General features: G+C 34.5%; 1 protein-coding gene across 1 annotated transcript; it reads right to left on the bottom strand.

Annotated features, from left to right (window-relative positions):
* Positions 1-1,995: 1,995 nt before the first annotated feature.
* LOC138160708 (olfactory receptor-like protein OLF3) lies at positions 1,996-2,952 on the bottom strand. The gene has a single exon (XM_069087465.1). It carries the CDS (start codon positions 2,950-2,952, stop codon positions 1,996-1,998), a length of 957 nt encoding a protein of 318 aa, XP_068943566.1.
* Between the last annotated feature and the right edge of the window lie 18,917 nt (positions 2,953-21,869).

Here is a 21,869-nt window from a genome sequence, read left to right as displayed (position 1 = left end):
CCAAATCAGTGGTAACTAGGAGGTATATAGTAAGCAAGTAAACTTCCTGAATTCTCCATATGCAGGTCATAACATACAAGAGAACTTGCATAGTTAAACATCACCTTGAGATGTGAATATCATTTTTTCTTATAGTTTCTGCTACTATAACCATTATTGCTGAAGTTCTATGCTCTTACTAATCAAACTAAATTGTTTAACCATCATAATGAAGTCCAAATGACAATAACCAGAGAAAGTAACCTAAGTATAATGGTTTGATAAACCAATGACTGATGAACAATAACACAGAGCTCAAAATTTTTAGGAAAAGGGAAAATTACATAGTGCTACTATATAAATGCTATCCCTAAGGTCCCAAAACTTTATCCTAGTCCATATTAAATACACTGATTTGATCTTGTCCTTGAGGAAAGAGCTCTGAAGAACTGGGTTTTGAAGTGAATATGATTTTCTCACATTCCTCCTTCCACCCCCAAACTGCTCCACTCCCCTTCATCACTTGCTTTGTTCTTTCTTCCTCATTTTGAATTTTCGGTAGAATTGGCTTAGATTCTTCCACCAAACCTTAGCCTACCTCCCTTTGGTTATTGAACCAAGGAGTAGTCAACTAAAGTAAACAGCAAAAGAACTGGTTGAATAGGCCCTCTCTTACAGGTCTTGAACTTGATCTTCTGCCCCTTGTACTCACCCTCAAATGGCTAAATGGCCTGCCATAGATGATGAACACTGATGTTCCCCTAAAATCAAATTCATAAGATCACAGTGTCTAGGGCTGAAAGGAATCATCTAGTCTAACCTCTTCATTTTACAGAGAGGTTAAGTAACCCAGATCTAGTTTTTCTGAACATAGAATTAATGCTATTTCTTTTATACCACACTATCTTCTTTATTTTCTTGAGGAGTTTTGAGATGGATGCATTTAATACTTTCTATGTTCAGCTTTGCTTTTAAAGCAACCATAATGACTTCCTTCCAGCTCAGTTTATTTTATAGTCAAAAAGTTGGATACATAAGGGATAACTGATTCCTTAGGGATTGGACTGGTTAAACATATGGATGTTTAATACACATAGAAACTGAGGCATGGCTGCAGGTATTTGTCTCTGCAGCCCTTCTGTTCGTTTTCTTCATGTAGAAATTTCCATATCTCTAAAGAGGCTATGCTATGATAAAGATATGGCCCGGGGTTATGTATTTCAATATCAACATCAGTGGCAGGTAGGTTGGATTTGTATTCCAATGACTGCTAATTTAACTTAACACATCTGTTGTTTGGGTGCTGCAAAGACACAGTCAACAGGCCCACAGTATAAAAAGACCTTCAGAAACAAATCCATCCTTAAATTTAATGTTGTCTTTCTATCTCTGGCATCTGAACATATTGACTCAGCTTTACTGCCTTATGCTGGGCCCAATGTGCACTTTGTTATTTTGGGTGATTCTTTTAATAATAAAATGCACTTTGATGTAAGATGAAATAGTTCATTTTCAAATGTGGGGAGACTTAGGATAATGATCTAAGGCAAGAATTCTTAACATTTTTGTGTCATAGAATTTCTTGGCAATCTGGTGAAACCTATGGAGACCTCTAAGTTTTTAAATGCATAAAATAAAGTATATGGGATTACAAAGGAAATCAATTATAGTTAAAAAGTTATTAAATTATTTTTAAAAACAAATTCATGGAACTCAGGCTAAGAACATTTTTATCTCAGGTGATGAAAAGTTATATAAACATGACAAAAATAATAGAATATTTATTTTTTTCAGATAATATAGAAAATAGAAAGCAATAAGAAAGTAGTCATGAAAACTTGAGTCCTTATTAATGTACTTAGCACTATCCACCAGACTACCTCCATAATACCTATCTTAACATATCTTATTAATGTTTTCCTATCCCTTGAAAGGAGTGTCAATGATGTTGATAGTATCTATCACATTTGAGTCTGGGAGAGAGAATCCAGAGACACAGCTGTCTATTTGTGTGATTCATGAGGATATTAACTTTGCGTTTAATTCATAGAATTGCCCAAACAATTTTTTCCAGGCTCCCTTCACTTCCTTATTCCTTGCACTATAAATCAGAGGGTTCAGCATGGGTATTAAAAGGGCATAGAACAGTGAGATCATCTTCTCCTGAAGGATATTGGGACTTGAATGGGGCTGAATATAAGTAAAAATGGTCATTCCATAGCACAAAGACACCACTGTCAGGTGGGATGTACAAGTCTGGAAGGCTTTCTTTCTTCCCTCTGTGGACTGAATCTTCAGAATAGTAGAGATGATCTTGATATAGGACAGCAGAACCAGCAAGAATGGGGTCATGAGTAGGATAATACTAGAAGCCATAATTGCAACTTCATTGGAAGATGTGTCCACACAGGCCAACCTGACCAAGGCTAGGATTTCACATGATATATGGTCAATTACATTGTTTGTGCACATAGGCAGCTGAAATGTGATGGCTGTCTGTATGAGAGAATTCAAAGAACCACTGGCCCAAGAGGCAGCCACTAGCCTACCACACAATCTTGCATGCATGATTGCTGAATAGCGCAATGGATTGCAAACTGCCACATAGCGGTCATAAGCCATTACTGCTAACAAAAGAAACTCAATCCCACCCAGACCCAGAGAGAAAAAAAGTTGGGCAGCACAGTTCACATATGAAATTGTTTTCTGTTCTTCTAGAAAGTGTGCCAACATTTGGGGGACAATGCTGGTGGCATAAGAGACATCAACAAGGTTGAGGTTAGTAAGGAAGAAGTACATGGGGATGTGGAGCCTGTTATCCAGTTGAATAAGAATGACTACTAGAATGTTTCCCAACACAGCAATCAGGTACATAGTCAGGAAAAGAACAAAGAGGAAGATCTGTGTTCCTTTGTCACTGGACACTCCCAGGAGAATGAACTCTCTCAACCATGTCTGGTTGTCTGTTCCCATGGAAGAGAAGGAGTCTGTAGAAAGAGGTAGGAATAGAAAAGATCATTGAGTTTGAAAACCGAGATAATGAATGACCTTGATGGTATGGCAGAAAAATTAAGGAATTTTCTATCAGAACTCTATATTTAAATCCAAGTTCTGTTCCTTACTACCTGTGTGATCTTGGGGAAATCTTTTAATAGCTTTGACTTCAGTTACCTCACCTATAAATGAGGGAAAACGAAAGAATCTTTTAGGGCATCTAGGTGGATAGAGCAGCAGGACACATCTTCTTAAGTTCAAATCTGACCTCAGACACTATGTGCCTGGGCAAGTCACATAACCCTATTCACTTCAGTTCTTCATCAGTAAAATGAGCTGCAGAGGGAAATGGCAAACGACTCCAGTGTCTTTGCTATGAAAACACTAAATGGGCTCATGAAGAGTCTGAACAACAAAAGAATCTTTAAGGTCCTTTACAACATTAATTCCAATGACTTTTTTTCTGTCTTTTCTCTCCTTGATCCCTAAATAATCATGGTTCTCATCTTATCTTTCTGATAACTCCTTCCCGGTTCCCTTTGGGTCTCCTCACCCTTTCCCTACTCTTTGAATGTGGTTTTCCCCAAGTTTCTGTTCTTGGTGCATTCGTTTCCTCTTTATTCTTTCCTTTCATTATCTTACCCACTCCCATTGCTTGAATTGTGAACAGAAACTTTGATATAGTACATGTTTATAAGTTATTATTAAATTGAGATGGGCTCTATGAAGAGCCATTACTAAATTTATAATATCAGTGTTATCTTTACTTCAGATTCATCCTATATTTCCAACTCTCTTCTGAACAAATCTACATGTATGTTTCTCTGGTTCCTGAAAGTCATTACTAAACCGGAACACTTCATCTTCCCCCTTTAAATTTGACCCTGACCTCACTATTTCTATATGATACCATCACTTTTCAATCATGGAGGATCATAGCTGTGGAATTATCTTTGGCTCCTCCTAACTTCCCAAATCCAAATATGTCCCAAGGCAAGATTTGTTATAACTCTTCTATTCATTTTTTCTTTTTATTCCCACCAACCAAATCCTTATTAAAACTCTTATTGTACAGTATCACAAAATTAGTTAAAATGGACTATAGATGTCATATATTCTTGAACATGCATTACTTGAACAAAAAAAAAATCTTCCGTAATACCTCCAATGATTAGTAATTCAAACTGCATTAGAAAAACTCCTGTGAGTGGTACTGCCCTTTCTCCTGAAGAAGTTCATTCTATTTTTAGAGTCTAAATTTTCCTTTCTTCATCTGTCAATCATTATTCCCACTTCTTCCCTCAAGGTTCAAGCAGGAAAAGTCTAATGCCTCTTCAAATGACAACCCCAAAGAACCGGGACACTTACTTTACACAAATGAATTACCTACCAAGAAAACTTTAAGAATACATTAAACAAGATCTTATAGTGGTTACACCTTTATTATCTTTGAAAATTATTAATCAGAAAAAAATTTGTAGTTGAAGAAAAATAAAATTTGTTTTAAGCAGATATAGGTTTTAGTCACTGGTCTATCACGCATTAGCTATCTAACTTTGGGGAATTCACTTTACTGATTTCTTCTCTTCTTGACAACTACGAGTTTCTTAGCTGTTTCCTCCTATCTCTCCCTTTTCTATCCTTTCACACTAATAACTGTTGTTTTTTAATCCATATGACACTCTATGCTACTCTTTTAGAAAAAAAAAAACAATCATAACTGACTACTTATTGCGTACTGAATAAAGTATGAACTACTGATTCTGACATTCAAAGTTTACCATGATCCAGTTCCACACTGTCTTTCTATTTATTCTCATATTGTCCCCCATCCCTACACATACAGTCTAATATTCTATGTTCATGATTTTGCTCATATTGTCCCTTCCAGTTCCTGGAATAAAATCACCTCTAATCTCTATCTATCAAAGTCTTCTTCCTTCAAGGAAAAATTCACCTTAATGGGTATAATCCTCAGTTCCATATCCTCCATTTAGTTTTTCCTCAATCTCCTCAGATAAAAGTGACCTACCTATCTCTACTCAAATTTTTCATATTTTATCTGGATCAATCATTCTTCCTTGTATCAAAGTTACATATGTGCATAATATATATTTGCATACATTATAGCACAATATATTCTAAATTCATAGGGAGTTTTACATTTTTGTATTCCCACTGTTTATTTCAATGTCTTGCATGTGGCAGATACTTAATAAATGTTAATTGAGCCCAATTTTAAACATATGCTTTTCTTCTTTCTGATGATACAAACTCTTTCTGCTATGGAGAACAGAGGGAAAAAATAAGAACTTTGATGATATTTCTCAGTGCAAATTTACTTCAGACCATATATTACAATTAAGTGTGGACAGAGATTTAAAAATAACCCTACTTCTGACAAAATTGTAGACATAAATCACAAATAATATATTGATCTTATTTGTATTATTGTTTTTTGTGTCAGCATGTCTTTTTATACTTAATTTTTTAAAATGGCAATAAATAAAAAGTATTGTTAGTTATAAATATATACACACATTTATTTGCCTGTATAGGTAAATATAGATACAGTTATACACATACCCAACCATACTTTCATGTATGTGTGTGTGTGTGTGCATAGAAGTGATTACTTTCCTCTGTCTTAGAATTGTAGATTTTATAGCTGGAAAAAACCTTTAAAGTTATTACAGATGGGAATCTAAAATTTTATAGAAGGGAAAACTGAGATCCAGAAAATGAAAATTATTTGCAAATACTTCAGAGGCAATAGATACAAGCAAAGAGATTCAGCAAAATTCTGGTTAGGATAAATCCATTATTTTTTTTATTCCTCAATATACTTCTAAACCTACTTATTGATTATAACTTTGTTGATCTAGAACAAAGATGAGGGATTAAACAGAAAGGTAGGAGAAAAAAATTTCTTAACTCTCCTTGATGCTTGCCAGGTTGTCAGCCAACGATTTATGTCAGCTAGAATATCGGTGTTCAAATTTCATCTGTGACACACTAGCTATGCCACTTTCCCTGAGCTTCTATTTTTTTGTCTGTCAAATGAAGTGGTTGGCCTAGATGATGGAACTCTCTAGAATCTCTTCCAGCTTTTGATCCTATGGTATTGAGAAGTGTTGAGATTTATCAACCCTATTGATTCTTCATCTTTCATTGCTTAACTCAATAATGAGCAAAACTGGTGATTAAGAAGAAAGTACAGTTCATTGAAATGCATGTCTTGGCATCCTGTAAAAAAATAATATATATTGCATTATAAATATTTCTCTTTAATGTCTACCCAAACTTCTGTTGTCTTTTTTTCTTTTCTGGGTCACCAAATTCTTAGTTATTATTTTGACATAATTACTTTAGCACAACACCTCAACTTTCTTTTTACATAACCTTGATTGGATTGCCAAAAAAAACCTATATCCACTTCAACTCTTTTAAGTACTTAAATGGATGTGAATAGCTTTAAATTCCAGGTTATGAAAAATGCTACAGGAATAGTTGTCTGGAGAGAAGAGACCCTCATACGATTTCCTCTTTTTGCAATATAGGGATTGCTTAGATGCTATGTATCTTAATAGCTTGAGTATATCCTTAAATGACCTCCCTCTATTTGCTATTCTTCCCTTAGCTCCAAATTGGTAAAATTTTCCTGAAATACTATTTCCATTAGTGCAAGGGTGACTACTAGCGCTCAATGAACTTGGTTTCTAAATATATCTCATTACAATTGATTTCCTTTGTAATCCTATGAATTTTATTGTAAACATGTGAAAAATTATTTTGAAAAGGGGTCAATAAGATTCATTAGACTGCCAAAGGGTTCTATGACACAAAAAGAGTTAAAAACCCCTACATTAATGGAATTGTTACCCAATCTTTTCCCTCAATTTATAAAATTATTATTACCTAGTAAGCTCCTCACTATGGCTTTTGTTTACCTTCCTCAGTCTCTCAAAGTTCTAAAATTTAGCTTATTCTTCCAATCCACTCTTGATAGATGACAACTCTTATTTTACAGAGAGAATAAAAACCAGGAAATTTAAACCCATATATATGGTTATTTCCTTCATATATATATATATATATATATATATATATATGTGTGTGTGTGTGTGTGTGTGTGTGCGTATGTATGTATGTATGTCCTCCTTCCAGCTAAAATATTCATTTCTTTGCTGGTCCCTTTGTTAAGACCAATAGATTATTAGACAAGCCTTTATTAAAAGAAACAAAGTTTAAAATTTTTAATATAACAAAATAGTCCCTATCATCAATGTTGAAAATAAGTTAGTACTCCAACATTAAAAATAAGTAGTTTGGTATTACACTAAATATCTGAAATAAATTTAGTTAATATCCTTGTTTTTCTCATGTTGTCTTTATACAACCATGAACAAATCATATCAATTATTTGTCTTTTATTTTTTGTACAGACCATTTTATAGGTTAATTTGTATTGTTCATCATCTATATAAGTACTAAGTGAATTGGCAGATTAACTGTCAGATATTTTTGCACTTTGTACTTATTTTGTACACAGGTTTTCTATCATTTCTACTTGGTTTTTTTTAGTAGTACTATATAGAAAGATGGCTAATATCTGTGGATTTATTTGATAGTGCACTATTTTATGGAAACTATTGTTTCAATTATTTTTCTTACTTATTCTGTGTTTTTTTTAAGTAAGACATCATCTCTATATAAGAATAATTTTGACTGTTTTGTGCCAGTGTCTCATGTCTTTAATTTCTCTTTCTTGTGTCATGGCTACTTCTTCAGTCATTTCTCAGTTGTATCCAACTGTGCATGATTCTATTTGAAGTTTTTTTGGCAAAGACACTGGAGCAATTTGTCATGTACTCCTCCATTTATTGTTATTACTAGCATTTATAAAACTGTGTCAAATCACAGTGGACAAAGGTGTATCCTTGCTTTAGACCTATAATTACTAGGAAGGCATCTAGTGTTTCTCCTCTGTATATAATACTAGATCTTGGTAGGACATACATATTTTAATCACACTTAAAAAGGAACTTTCCATATCTGTAAATTTTTAGTATTTTAAAAATAAACACACAGTATTTTTAAATCTATTGTTTAAATAATGTAGATTTCATTGCTTTTGGTGTTTATGTCATCAATTATACTAATTGTTTTCCCAATATTATTTAGTCATGTTATACCTTTCATAAAAGTATAAATCCAGCTTGATGATCCTAGATTATTTGTAGATATTGCTATGGCCCATTTGCTAATAATTTAATAAAATTTTTGCTTCAACAGTTATTGATCAATTTAGTATATAATTTTCATTTCCTGAAATTAAGTTTATATCAGCAGATTGTAACATATACCCTCCAAATGGGTATTGAAACTAGATGTAAAAGATCATATATTTTTATTTAAAAAAAAGGAGTGGAAGGAAAGAAAGTACCTTAAAGAAAGTATCTTTCCTAGTTGTAGTTAGTGGGAGCATTCTGAAGATGAAATATAATAAGAGACATAAGTGGCTATGAGAGCTGACTTTACCAATTCAATCTAATAAAATTTTAAGGTTTTTTTCATGAATGAAACTGAACTACCTAGAAAAGGAAGACAACCTATTAAGTAGGAAATAAAATCTTTGCATCAACTAAAAATCTTAGCCTCTAATTTTTTAAAAAAGTATTTCCAATGTAATTGGAGAATTGACACAAACATTCAAAATCTGAGAGTCAGTCTCCAAAAGATAGGTAGTTAAAAGATATGAATAAAGCTTTTCAAAGAAATATTATAAATTATCAGTAGCCATATAAGAAAATTATCTGAATCACTAATAAAAAGAGAAATACAAATGAATATACTATTGAAATTTTATCTTCTAACCATAACATTTATAAATATAATTAGGAAAAATAAGTCAGTGCCAGAGAGATTATAATAAAGGGAAATGAAGCACACTAAACTACAATGTTGGTGGACCTAGGAGTTGGTCCAATTATTCTGGACATTAACCTGTATAGTGTTTGGATCTTTTCATGTAGATGACACTATTGGGCATACATAACAAAAGACTATACAATGAAAAGATAAGCCTCATGTAATCAAAAATATTCATTTAAGTACTTTAATGGCAGTCAAAAATTAGGTAGTATATAAAGTTTCTGCCACCAACTGCAAATTATGGAATAAATTATGATGCAGAATTGCAATGGAATATTGTCATGCTGTAAGAAATTATGGTTATGACTATTCAGTGATGCAGAGATCTGAATAAGCTGAATGTGACTGGTTCTCCTTGTTCCTCGGAGAACAATATGTTTAATCACTACCATTATATAAAGACACTTAAAAGCAACTGAAATCTGATTAATGAAATGATTAATGTTGGTTCTAGAAAAAACATGCTTCATTCTTCTCATTACCTACATGACTATGATACCACTGCTAACATAGACTATCTAAAAAAGCTGAGAATCAAACACAAATCCTCTGAATTCAATACAGTATTCTATATATTTTCCCATGTACAGTGACATCTGTCTGGATTCAGATGGACTATACTTCAACTATTTCAGTGCAGTGCTGAGTATATAAAAGACTCTTAATAAATAATGAAACAATGAATTAGTAGATGAATGAATGAAGATAATACTCCATCCTGTTCATAAAGGGTTGTCATGAGAATCACATGAGATAATATTTGCAAAACACTTAATGTAACCCCAGGCATATGGTAGGTACTTACTAAATACTTGTATCTTTTCTTTCTACCTGACACAGAGGCAATTTACCTGCCAATAAGATTTATATTCAAAGCAAAAATGATGACTACTAAGCCCACCACCCTCCCTATGAGCATTTACATTTTAAATAGGATATTTGAAGGGATAATGCCTTAATCTCAAGAAAATTAATCTCTAATAGAAAATTGTCAGGTTTTGGTGCTAAGTCAATGGGAAAGATCACAAGATTTGGATCTTTCTGGTTCCAGTGAATAACATTATACACAATGGCAAACACTACCATGATATATAGTACCAACAGGTATTCAGAAATATTTGGATATTCAATAGTAAGTTATGGTGATGATAACTGACATTTCTATGTCATTTTAAGAATTACAATGTGTTTTATATAAGTTTTCTCACCTCTTATTCTAGGAAGTTCTATTAACATAATATTGAAGATTTGGAAACTGAAGCTTAGGGTATTAGTCAACTTGCCCTGAAAAAAAAGAGTCCTCAACCAATCAATTGTAATCATCTAACAAGCCTCAATGGACTCAGTAGTCGTTGATCTAACAACTGGTATTACTCCTCCACTACCTGTAGCTCAGGGGAAATTTCCAGTGAAGAAGAGAGTGTTACTGTCTGCTCTCTATACTTTTTCCTAGTCAACAGGGTGCTTTCTCAATAGAGGCCAAGTAAGATTTGTGGTCTCAGATTGGACCTATATATCTCTTCTCTATTGGTGATCATGACATTTTGGGAAATTCAAAAACCTCTAGCAATGTACCTTGAAGATACAAGGAGATTCATAAGTGATTATTGAATTGAATTTGTTGAGAATGTTGATGTAGACTAAACAGTTAGAAGACTAACCATATTTGCACCTTTCATCCAGTTCTTGATGCCATGTAAAAACAACTTTTACCTACCCCCAGTATTCACTGTAGCATCACTGAAGCTATCTCCATAGGCAGAGACCATTTCATTCTTTGTAACTGTATCCCAAGCACCTAACATGGTGCCTGATAAACATCAGGTGCTTAATACATACTTGATTGATTGATATTCAAGTTTCCACTTGTCATTCTTTGTGGCTTTCAGAGATAACATTGAGAATTTCCATTCCTCTTTCATAGACTTCAACACTCTAACCAAATGATTTGCTTTTTCTTGAAAAAGGTAAAGAAATTATTTTCTCCTTTATATTCTTAAATATAATGGTCCCTCATTCTGTTCAAGTGAGAGTATTCTGAGTCAAAGGCTCTACTTCTTTCTGTCCTGAACTGTGTTATTCCTTGAACATTTTGATGAGCTTTCTTCTCCCTTGTATATGTTTATTAGTATTAAAACAATCTGAGAAGCCACAAGAAGCATATAAACAGAGGATCCTCAAAGCTATATGTATTTGTGAAATTTTAACCAGCCCTAATCTTTCCTTCCCATATCTGCTCTCTATATCTATGAAAAATACATCCAAATATATTTTCCCAGTAAATGATTGTTTATAAAGGTTAAAATGATTAGATTCTTTATGCAAATTATTTTGTTTTAAAAAGATTTCGTCTCCTGCCAGACATTATATTAACTTCCCAGGGAAATGCCCACCTTCAGATAATATATATATATATATATATATATATATTCTACTGACCCACAAAGAAGGGAAGATTTGACTGAACTGGATACTTAACTCTTGTCTAATGGGTAGGAACACTTACATCATCCAGGTATTTGGGAGTAGGGAGTTTCACAGGCACTCAGTGGTGATGTTTCCAAGATTTGAGTTTGACATCCTGAGAGGGCAATTAATGTTCCCTCTTTAGGGATTAATGTTTCCTATTATCTATTTCCTGTCTGATTTTATTCATCCAACTTAACATATTAACCTTCAAGTCAATTTAACCCATGTTATTTACTGTATTTTCCATTTTCTCAAACTGGCTAGTTATTTATAGTTCATCTTCCAGAGGGTTTTCTTTTTTTGAACTTCATTCTTAACTTTAATCCCTTCTTCTTTCCTCTCATTTCAGACATCTGAGGCTTGGACATTTTCCTACCATATAAGTCCCACTGCACACCATTTTTCATTTACAGTATACCTTTTTATGGAATCCCCTCCTGGTTCTTTATTTGGCTGTGTTGCAATAGTTCAATCTTGTGTAAAGAGCCTTATTGATAGAAGTCAGGAAAACAATTTTCTAATACCAACTAACATTCTCCCTTGTATTCCTTTTAGCAAGTCACTTGCCTTTTTTAAAAATATGTATTACACTATCTAAAATTTTCAGATTCAAAAACCCTGATTACTTACCTTTTATGTTTATCACAAGAATGCAATGAATGATTTTTAAAATTTTTATAAAGAACATTATTACTAACATTATTTATTGGCCTTAGTAGATCAATAATAGGTCTTCATAAATCCCATAATTAACAGTGTCTTCAACTGAAGAAATATTTAATAAATATTTATTAAATTAAAGTGAATCTTCTCATTTCATAGTTCTTTTCATAATCACCTGATCCACTCCTGCTAAAAGAGCAAAGCATCAGTCTCTACCAGGAACAAACTCTGGAAATATGGGGCCCAGGAAAAAATCCTCTAGAACTTCCAGGTTCTGGTCAGTAAAGTGAATTGTGTTTGTTTGTTTTCATATTGCCTATAGGCCAGGATGGGACTTTGTCTTGGGATCATAGGCAGTGATGGCTTAATGACCAGCTCTCGGGAAAAACATGATTATAACACTCTTTCTTAACACTTTCTTAAGTCTAGACAATGAAAAAAAAATTATGCAAGACCTAATATGTAGTGTACCTATTTTTGAGGTGCAATTGAAAATCTAACAATCACACTGAAAATCTAACAATCAGCCCTAATGAGCTGGTATGAGTTGACTCCATCAAGTTCAATCTTCTCATTTTACCGATGAGGAAACAGATGATGAGAAAGGTTTATGTGATGGTATATAGATCATAAGGAGGCATTCCAGTTAAATACCAATCCTTCCATTTTCAAGGTTAAAATAAACTGACTAGTCAAAAATGATGAAAATAGAGTGAAATATTAAGATTTTGATTATGTCAAAGGCATTATGACTATGATATAAACTTTTAAGATAGGGAACACTAACATGTTTCAGGATTCATTCTTTCATTCATTCATTCATTCTTCATTCAGCTAATACTTATTTTATCTCCTTTACATAGGGCTCAGTATTTGGTGCCATGCAAACCATTATAATGAATTCTGATCTTCCATGCCAAGTGCACTTAGATTTTTAGGAGAATTGCATAGTTATTTTTTCTTATTTACAATACTTTTTTGGAGTGGGGAGGAGAGGGCAATTGGGGTTAAGTGACTTGCCCAAGGTCACATGTTTAGTTTTTGTGTTAAGTGTCTGAGGCTGGATTTGAACTCAGGTTCTCCTCACTCCAGAGCTGGTGCTCTATTCACTGCACCACCTAGCCACATGTTTCAGTAAGAAGTTTTATACCTTTAACAAGTTCTTTTAACTCAATTTAGTTTAATTCTATTTTATTAAGCAAATATTTTTTCAGTTATGAACTTTATGGAGAGCACTATGTTAGGTACTCGGGACATAAATACAGAACAAGAAAGCCTAGAGACCCACTCTCTTGGAGAGTTCCTGTCCCAGACCACCATAGGTAACTGAGTCATATTCATTTCACTCCTGACTCAACTCCCTCTCTGGACTTCTTTATCATCTACATTACCTCCCTTCTTGCCACCAGTCTTTTGTAGCTCCCCTTTATTTGTTGTCTTCTACCACCTGAATATAAGTGCCTTAAGGTAAGGATTGTCTTGTTTATCTGTACAGGCAATTGTTCTGTAATGGGATACATGAATTTCCAAAAAAAAGTACTGTGCTATGCAAAATCAAACAGTAAAAACCAGAGACTTGTTGTAGTAGTTTTGATTATATTTAGAAAGAACTTAGAACTTTGCAAGTCTCCAGAGTTATTAAAGTCCTAAGGACATTTGGGAGATTCCCAGGGGCCCTTCACAAGACAGATGTATGAATGTATCTCTTTCTATATATCAGCCTTTTGGAAAATGGCCGGGAAACCTGTGTGTGTTTGTGGTTGCCCTCCTTCTGGGCATTTTGCATGCTTTTTTGATTGTAATAGCCTGGAATTCTGGTATTAGGTATTTTGTGATTATTAGGTCTTCTTGAAACAGGCTACAGTTACATTACTGACATGTCACTAGAAAGTACATTAGTTAGAGCACCTAATATTTTCTCAATTCAATTCAATTCCAGCCCCAAACGTTATTTGTGTGACATTGGGCAATTCATACTACGTGAAGAAAAGAACAAGTCTGAAGGAATAAAAATTGCTTCCTATGTGTACAAGCTCTCCTTTAGGATTTTTAAAGGATGTTAGCCCCTTATGTTTTTTTTGTCCCATAGTAAATATATGACTACAAAAGAAATATTATACAATTACAAAATCTTTAAAAGTCAACCTTAATCTTTCAGGTAAATGTAGTCAATTAGTTTGAGCTTTTTTTTTTCTTGGATGCCAGCTACTGAATAACTCCCTATTTCTGATGGTACCAAAATTTAGAGTTAATTGCCACCAGTTACCCTCTAGTTCCTAAGTTGAATGTAATTAAGACTCCTCATATCAATCAAGATGTATTTATTAAATTTGGTGATTTATTTATTTAGTATTATAGATATACAATATAGTTAATTACAAATATTAATATGTTACTTAATTTATTTTATTAAATGTATTTATTATATGCTGACTAGGTCCTGGGTATATAAGTAGGAAATGAAGTAAAAAGAAATGAAAAGAATGAATAATACCTATTCACAATGAGTTTACATTATAATGTGGGAAATAAGTGCATACAAAAATATATACAGCATAGATATTATAGACACAAATATGTAGTAATTAAATATATGAGTTTGGGTGGCACAGCATTTGCTTTTGTGAGTAGAAAGAAAGGTTTCCTGAAGAATCTGGTACCTGATCTGCATCTTAAAGGAACAGAGAGCTTACGGGGTTTAGGTAAAGAAAGAGTACATATAGCCATGAGGGACAGCCAGTGCAAAGGCATGGGAAAAGGAGTTATAATGCCATTACTAAGGAAAAGAGAAGTCATGTTGGCTGGATCACAGAGTGCAGAAGGAAGAGTAATGTCCAATGAGTCTGGAAAAATAGGTTTAATGTTTTAAAAACTGAAGTATTTTATGTTTTATTCTAGATGTGACAGAAAGCCACTTGAATTGACTGAGTAGTGGAATTATGTGGTTAGATTTGCAACTGACAGAAAATTACTTTGGCACCAATATGTAGAATGGAGGGAGAGACATGAAACAGGGAGACCAATTAAGAGTCTGTTGAAATAGTCTAGGTGAGAGGTGTTGAGGACTTGAACTAACATTGTAGTAGCATGGGTAGAGTGATGCCTGATGCAAAATATAATGTGAGGCAGATAATGGTTTAATAAGGCTGCTAAGTACCTGAGATATTCTAAAATCTGCTTTCCAACATTATCTCAGGTGTAAGAAACCTGGTATGTAGGAAGTATTTTTATCTGCTCCACATGCCTTACTATTTGAGTCAAACCATCTGTGAGATTGTTGCTATTACCTTCTTTATTCTCCCCAACAGCATTGATGTTTCCCAAACCTTGCAAAGATCTATGCCAGCCTGAATAACAAAAGCATATCTGTATCTAGTCCACCCATTTTTTTCCTGGGAATTTCAAGCTACTCTGCAGTGATTTTGAAATTTCCTACCTTTGTCTTCCTTGGTCATTTAAAATGATTCTAGTTTCCTGAGGGTACTATATTGACTGACTTTGTCTTCCTCCTCTTCATTCTAGATATTTTCTTAGAGGAATATTCACTTCTTAGTTATTAAATATATGCTCACTGTTAAATTATTCTTAAATTATTAAGTTGTTAAATTCTCCTTTGGTAAAATTAGATTGATTCAATTTCTTTTCTATAATTGAGGTATAATTGAAGCTTAATCTCTCTCATATCCCCTGTTGATGATGAAAAAATCACTTGTCATACTTTAAAAAAATAGTTTCCCAACAATTGTAAAGGTGAAATAGAGATTAAACATATTCTGTTTCAAAGATGGTACACGGGAAAAATATGTATGTTCCTAATCAGAAGGAAACCTTCAGGTCCCAGATTACTTACAGATCTGAGACAACAGGCAGAAATTTAACTCAGTGAATTATGTCACCGTATCCATGAAAAAGTAACTAGCTCTTCTAACCCTTTATAATTTCTCTTTGATGATCCTTTCATCAGATGTATCCTCTTATACAATTTCTAGAATCAAGGTTAATGTGAAAATATATATTTGCATGCATAGTACAAATAATTGGCAGTTCCCACCAAAAGTAACTACAGTCATTTCCCTATAATATTTTTTATTTCATATCATTCATGTTGCATTTAACTATTTTAATAGTATTTAAAATAAATTAAAAATTTAATATTTGGAAAACATATCATAATTATAGTACTCCTATTTATCTGAGATCCTAATTTCAGGCAAAGACTCTAATAAATAATGGACAGTCCCGTGAGTACTGAATTTTCAATGTAAAGTGAGGATTGGGACATAGCAATGTTTTTAGAAAAAAATAATAGGGGCGGCCAGGTAGCACAGCAAGTAAGAGCACCGGCTCGAGTGTCGGGATGACCTGGATCAAATCCAGGCTCAGATACTCAGCACCACACCCAGAAATAACTGGCTGTGTAACCTTGAGCAAGTTACTTAACCCCAATTGCTTTTAAAAAAATAATAGCTGAAATGTGTATAATGTTTCATAAAATCATAAAATTTGAAAGTTGGAAGAAACCTCAAAGATATCTAATCCAACTAATTCACAAATGGAATCCTCATTATAACATGCTGATATATGTTATCCTGCACTGCTTAAAGACCACTAAGGATGAAGAACTTACCATTTTTCAAGGCAGCCCATTCCACTTTGAAATTTGAGAGACAGTATTTGGTTGGACGGGTGGAGTCTCATAGCAGATTAATGGTTGAATATCAAAATGGCAGGGGATCTTTAATGGAATATTCCAGGGATCTTTACTTTTTTTTTTAAGCAATTGGGGTTAGGTAACTTGCTCAAGGCTACACGGTCAGTTATTTCTGGGGGTGGTGCTAAGTATCTGAGCCCGGATTCTATCCCAGGTCTCCCAACTCTGGGGCCGGCGCTCTTACTCACTGTGCCACCTGGCCGCCCCTGGGATCTTTACTTTTTCTGCACCATTTAACATTTTTATCCAAAATTGAGATGGAGGCAAATATAGCATGTTAAATCAAAATTTCAGAAGGATCACTAATGTACTGGAAGGCAGAGTCAGAATCTAAAATGATTCTGAATAGGAAAAAAATTGCTCCTACTCCTGCCTCCTGGAGTAAAACACATCAAATCTAACCCTTCTTTCATATAACATCCCTTAAAATGTTTTGATGCATCTATCACATCCCTGTAAAATATTCCCTTCTCCTGGCTAAAAATCTCCTTTTCCTCCATATGACATGGAGCCAAAGCCATTCATCATTCTTGCCACTTTTCTCTGAACTTTCTCCAGTTTATCAATATCCTTCTTAAACCATGGTACATAAACTGCTATTTAAGAACTGAGAAAGAAGAGTACTGAGATACATTTAGGTTAGTTTTGGAAGCTATGACTTCTAATGCAGCCCAATGTCACATCTTTATTTTAGTCTACCTCATCATATTGCTGGCATATATTAGGCTTACTATTTTTTCAGAAAAAAATCACTATCTGTGCCTTGCCCATCTTGTACTTGTAAAGTTGATTTTTTTGTACTCATATGTAAGACATAATAATTATCTCTATTGAGTTACATAATATTTGATTGTGACCAATGTTCTAGCCTATCAAAATCTTTTGGGATCCTGCCTGTCATCCAGTCTGTTAGCTATCCCCTGCAGTTTAATGCCATCTGCACATTTAATGAGCATGCTATTTATGCCCTTACCCAATGCATTTATAAAAATATTAATACAGACTTATGTACAGATCCCTGGAGTAGTCCCCTGGAGACCTCCTGCCATGTTCATATTGAATTATTAATGACAACTATTTGAATCTGCCCATCTTACAATTCCAAATCCATCTAATTGTGTTTTTATCTGATTCACTTCTGTGCATCTTCTCCAAAAGCCAGATTAAATATTTATCAAAAGATTTGCTAAATTCTAAGTAAACTATATCTACAACATCCCATCATCTATCAGCTTATTAACCCTATGAAAAATAAAATGATATAGATATAGTATATTGCCTTCATATACTAGCAATTCTGTCAAGAAAGGGAAGATGTTTATATTATATATACAAATCGCCTTCACAGACATTATCACAACATATTCTCTTTTGTTGCTCAGAACAACTTTGTGTGCTAAAGGAAATAAGTTTAGAAAAAGCAGCAATTCTGTTGCCAGCAAGACTACATGACAAAAATATAGCTCTGTCTTGCCCCCCCCCCATCTTTTTATTGAAGTTTCCAAAATCATGATTTTTAAGGATTGTGACTGGTGTCATGGGTGAGGAAGAATGTTGAAAATAATTTTCTTACTGAATTCAAATAAGAGAATGACCTCTCAGAATGACAGTGCAGATATAATCAAAGGAGAAAACAACAAAATTTTAACTGAGAACTGTGTCTGGTTAGTCAGCCTGGCTATAGCATTTGGATTTAAACCATGAAAGAGCAAGATAACTCTGACAGTAGGAACTGAAAACTCCTTTCTAAAGACAAACCAGAGAGGTGTGGCAATTCAGCCAAAACCTAGAAGTGCAGCTGCTCAGAGAAAAAAAAAAACAATTGCTCAGAGAGTACCCCAGGTACAGAAGACCAGCAAATTGCAGCAGAGAGCAAACCAAGTGTAGAGAAGCAGCAGCCAACTGAATATCCCAGGTGTGCATCTATGTAGTGCAGGCACCTGACAGTCATCCATAGATCACAATACCATTAGGTCATACAGCTGACATCATTAGGTCTGTGAGGGGGTTAAAGGGCAGAGAGAAACTAGGTTGGAATGAGAATGTAGTAAATTTGAACTATGGACCTGTTAGTAAAGAAAATCTCATGGAGTTTGGGGATGGTCTGGGGTTCAACTTTGAGTGCTTCTCTCCTCCTTGACATTGGGGAGGTCTTTAGTCTATGTTTTGATTGTTTTATGGTCCATTAAGACATTATTGTGGTAAAATTCCTCCTGGTTGAAGCAATTTATCTTCATTGTTCACAGATGGGAGGGAAATTATTTTTCAAATATTATCAATTGCTTACAAGCTGTTTGAGTAGTGTGATACTCTAAGCTTGATGCTCATGGTAATTGTCTTTACAACAGCAGGAACCTTACCAAGTAACTTTAGGAGCATTCTGTATTTGTTTGGCTAGAAGCTCCCATTTTGGACTATGCAGAGTCTGTGTCTCTGTGTCTCACTCCCTGTGTCTGATACATCAAAGGAGCAATACTCTGTGGAACTAAAGATTTTTTTATAACCAAAAAAAATGATCTAGCCAAACCTCCTCATTGTACTGATGAGAATATTGAGACTCAGGGGGATGGAGTGAGTTTCCTGAGGTCACACGGGTCAAGCGCTAAAGCCCAAGGCTCCCTTTCCAGAATTCCTTTCCCTTTGGTATGAGTCCTCTTATTACTGTTGTTTGGTTGCTCCAGTCATGCCCATCTCTTTGTGATCCAATGTAGGGTTTTCTTGGCAAAGATACTAGGCTGGTGTGCCATTCTTTCTCCAGATTATTTTACAGATGAGGAATTGAGGCAAACGGGGTTAAGTGACTTGCCCAGGGTCACACTGTTAGTAAGTGTCCAGATTTTATCTGGATTTTATCTCAGAAAGATGAATCTTCTTGACTTCAGGCCCAGCTCTCCATCTACTGTGCCACCTAACTGCACCTATGAATCCTTTAGGAAGAGTAAAATGATCTAAGAATAATAGTAATGCAACATCTCTATAGCTATAAATATTCATAATGACTATATGATGTTCATTTTTTTCTTTAATTTAGCTCCATCTTTGTCAAGATAATACAATTAAAGTGATACAAAATTAACTCAAGAATCTCAAGTTAGGTACAAATATTTCTTTTAGGAAGGAGTACCCAATGACCTTTATTGTTTTATCATAGCTTGGCTATATTTATTGAATTTATGATACTTTAAAAGTTTTACAAATGAATGTTTTTTTGAGGTAATAATAACAGTGTAATCATAGTAATAATGAAAGGACTTAAGATAGTTTTTTCAGGTTTACAAAGATTTTTGCCTACATTATCTCATTTATTCCTCATACCAACCTTGTGAGGTACATATTACAGGTATCAATCCCATTTTAAAGAAGAGAAAACTGAATGAGAGGTTAAGTGGTTTGTCTATGGTTAGTATACCTGCCAAGTGTCAAAGGTGGTATTTGAAGATGGCCTGTTTGTACTCCATTGGAAATCTTTCTTCTTTTTCCCCAGCTTCCCCAAAGTGGTGTTCCCTGAAGGGATTCATATAAAACTTCCTCTACTTATCCTTCAATTTAGAAATAATTAGTAATAGCTTGGGGTGGGGGGTGGGGAACTTGTGGTATTGAGGTTACATGTGACCCTCTAGGTCCTCGAGTGCAGCCTTGGACTGAATCCACACGTCATGTTTGGGTCATACCTGAGGACCTAGAGGGCCACACATGGCTTTGAGACTGCAGGTTCCCTACCCCTGCCTTAGGGTGATTGGAATAAAATGAATTGGTTTGGTGATCAGAAATGGTAGCAAAGAATGAATGGCCTTCTGGATCTCAGTTGCACTAATCTGCTAAGCAGCACTGACTTGTGATGGAGGAGGTGTGGATTGTTGTGGTTTTATCAGATTAGAATAAGCCTTTGAGTCACCATCTCTATAAAACGCTGCCTCTTTCTTATATTTCTAAATTTAATGGAGCTTTATCTATATTACATTGGCTTAACAAATTGACTCTCCACAGAAACACATAGAACATGAATAATTGTTTTCCATATGTCAGCAACTCAAATAACAGTGATAAAGAAAATATACTTTTAAAAAATCTAATAGCTATGATCAGTCTCTTCTAGACAGCAATCCTTGGAGACTGAACCAACTACTTTCCCCCAGAAGTTATAAGAAAGAAAGTTTGCTTAGTACCTTTTGGCCATGTTTTTTCTGCCAATGGACAAAGGAGTTAAGGCACTGCAACACAGTTACCATGCAGTGTTCTAGGAAATGCACAGTAAGTTTGCTTAGTGTCTTATGACTCCTGTTCCTACTTGAGGACAAAGGATTTTTTTTTTTTAAGCAATAGGGGTTAAGTAACTTGCTCAAGGTCACACGGCCAGTTATTTCTGGGTGTGGTGCTGAGTGTCTGAGCCCGGGATTCAATCTCCAGGTCGGAGGACAAAGGATTTTTAACCAAGTTTCCATTCAATATTTGACTCACACATCTTAATGAAGAATCAGAAACTGGAAGTCAGTATCTCTTACATTTGGGAAAATGGATTTCATGCAAACTAGAATCAAGGTGCTCCCATGACCCATGGCTTACTCAGTTTTGATTGTCCTGTAGCTGGCAGGAACTTTCTAACTGCTATTTTCTGAATATAGTTTATTGTTAATCAGGGCTAATAAATTTCATAATAATCCATTCATTGTCTTTCAGGAGAACGTTTTTAGTTATTGAGTGACAGAGCAAAACATCAATTACTTGTAGAACATCAGTTTAGGAAGGGGCTATCTAGTATAACCTTGTACCTGAATCAATGAACAAGAATTTATTAAGAGTCTATGTGCCAGGCACTGCAGTAGGCCTACATTGGACAAGAAATGTGTCCAAACAAATAAGGAAGGCTTATGTTACCATGGCACACCAGCATCTTTTCTCTTAATCTCACAGTACTTTTTGCTGCTGCTGTCCCATCTGATCACCTGCTGGAGCACTCTACTTCCCTCATTCTCTCCATTGAGGAGCCCTAAACACTTTATAGAGGCAGTGGGAGTAGACCACGAAATAGCTGATCAAATAAGGGAGGTGTTAAATGACTGTAAGTGACCAAAATTCTGTATAGATATTTGGGAAATAAAAGTTCGTTGGAGGATATCTA

The sequence above is a fragment of the Petaurus breviceps genome, unplaced genomic scaffold (assembly GCF_028583685.1).
Source record: "Petaurus breviceps papuanus isolate PSGF00001 unplaced genomic scaffold, PetGlider_PUasm1.0 181, whole genome shotgun sequence".
NCBI classification, from domain to species: domain Eukaryota; kingdom Metazoa; phylum Chordata; class Mammalia; order Diprotodontia; family Petauridae; genus Petaurus; species Petaurus breviceps.
This window is presented reverse-complemented; position numbering and strand designations above follow the sequence as displayed.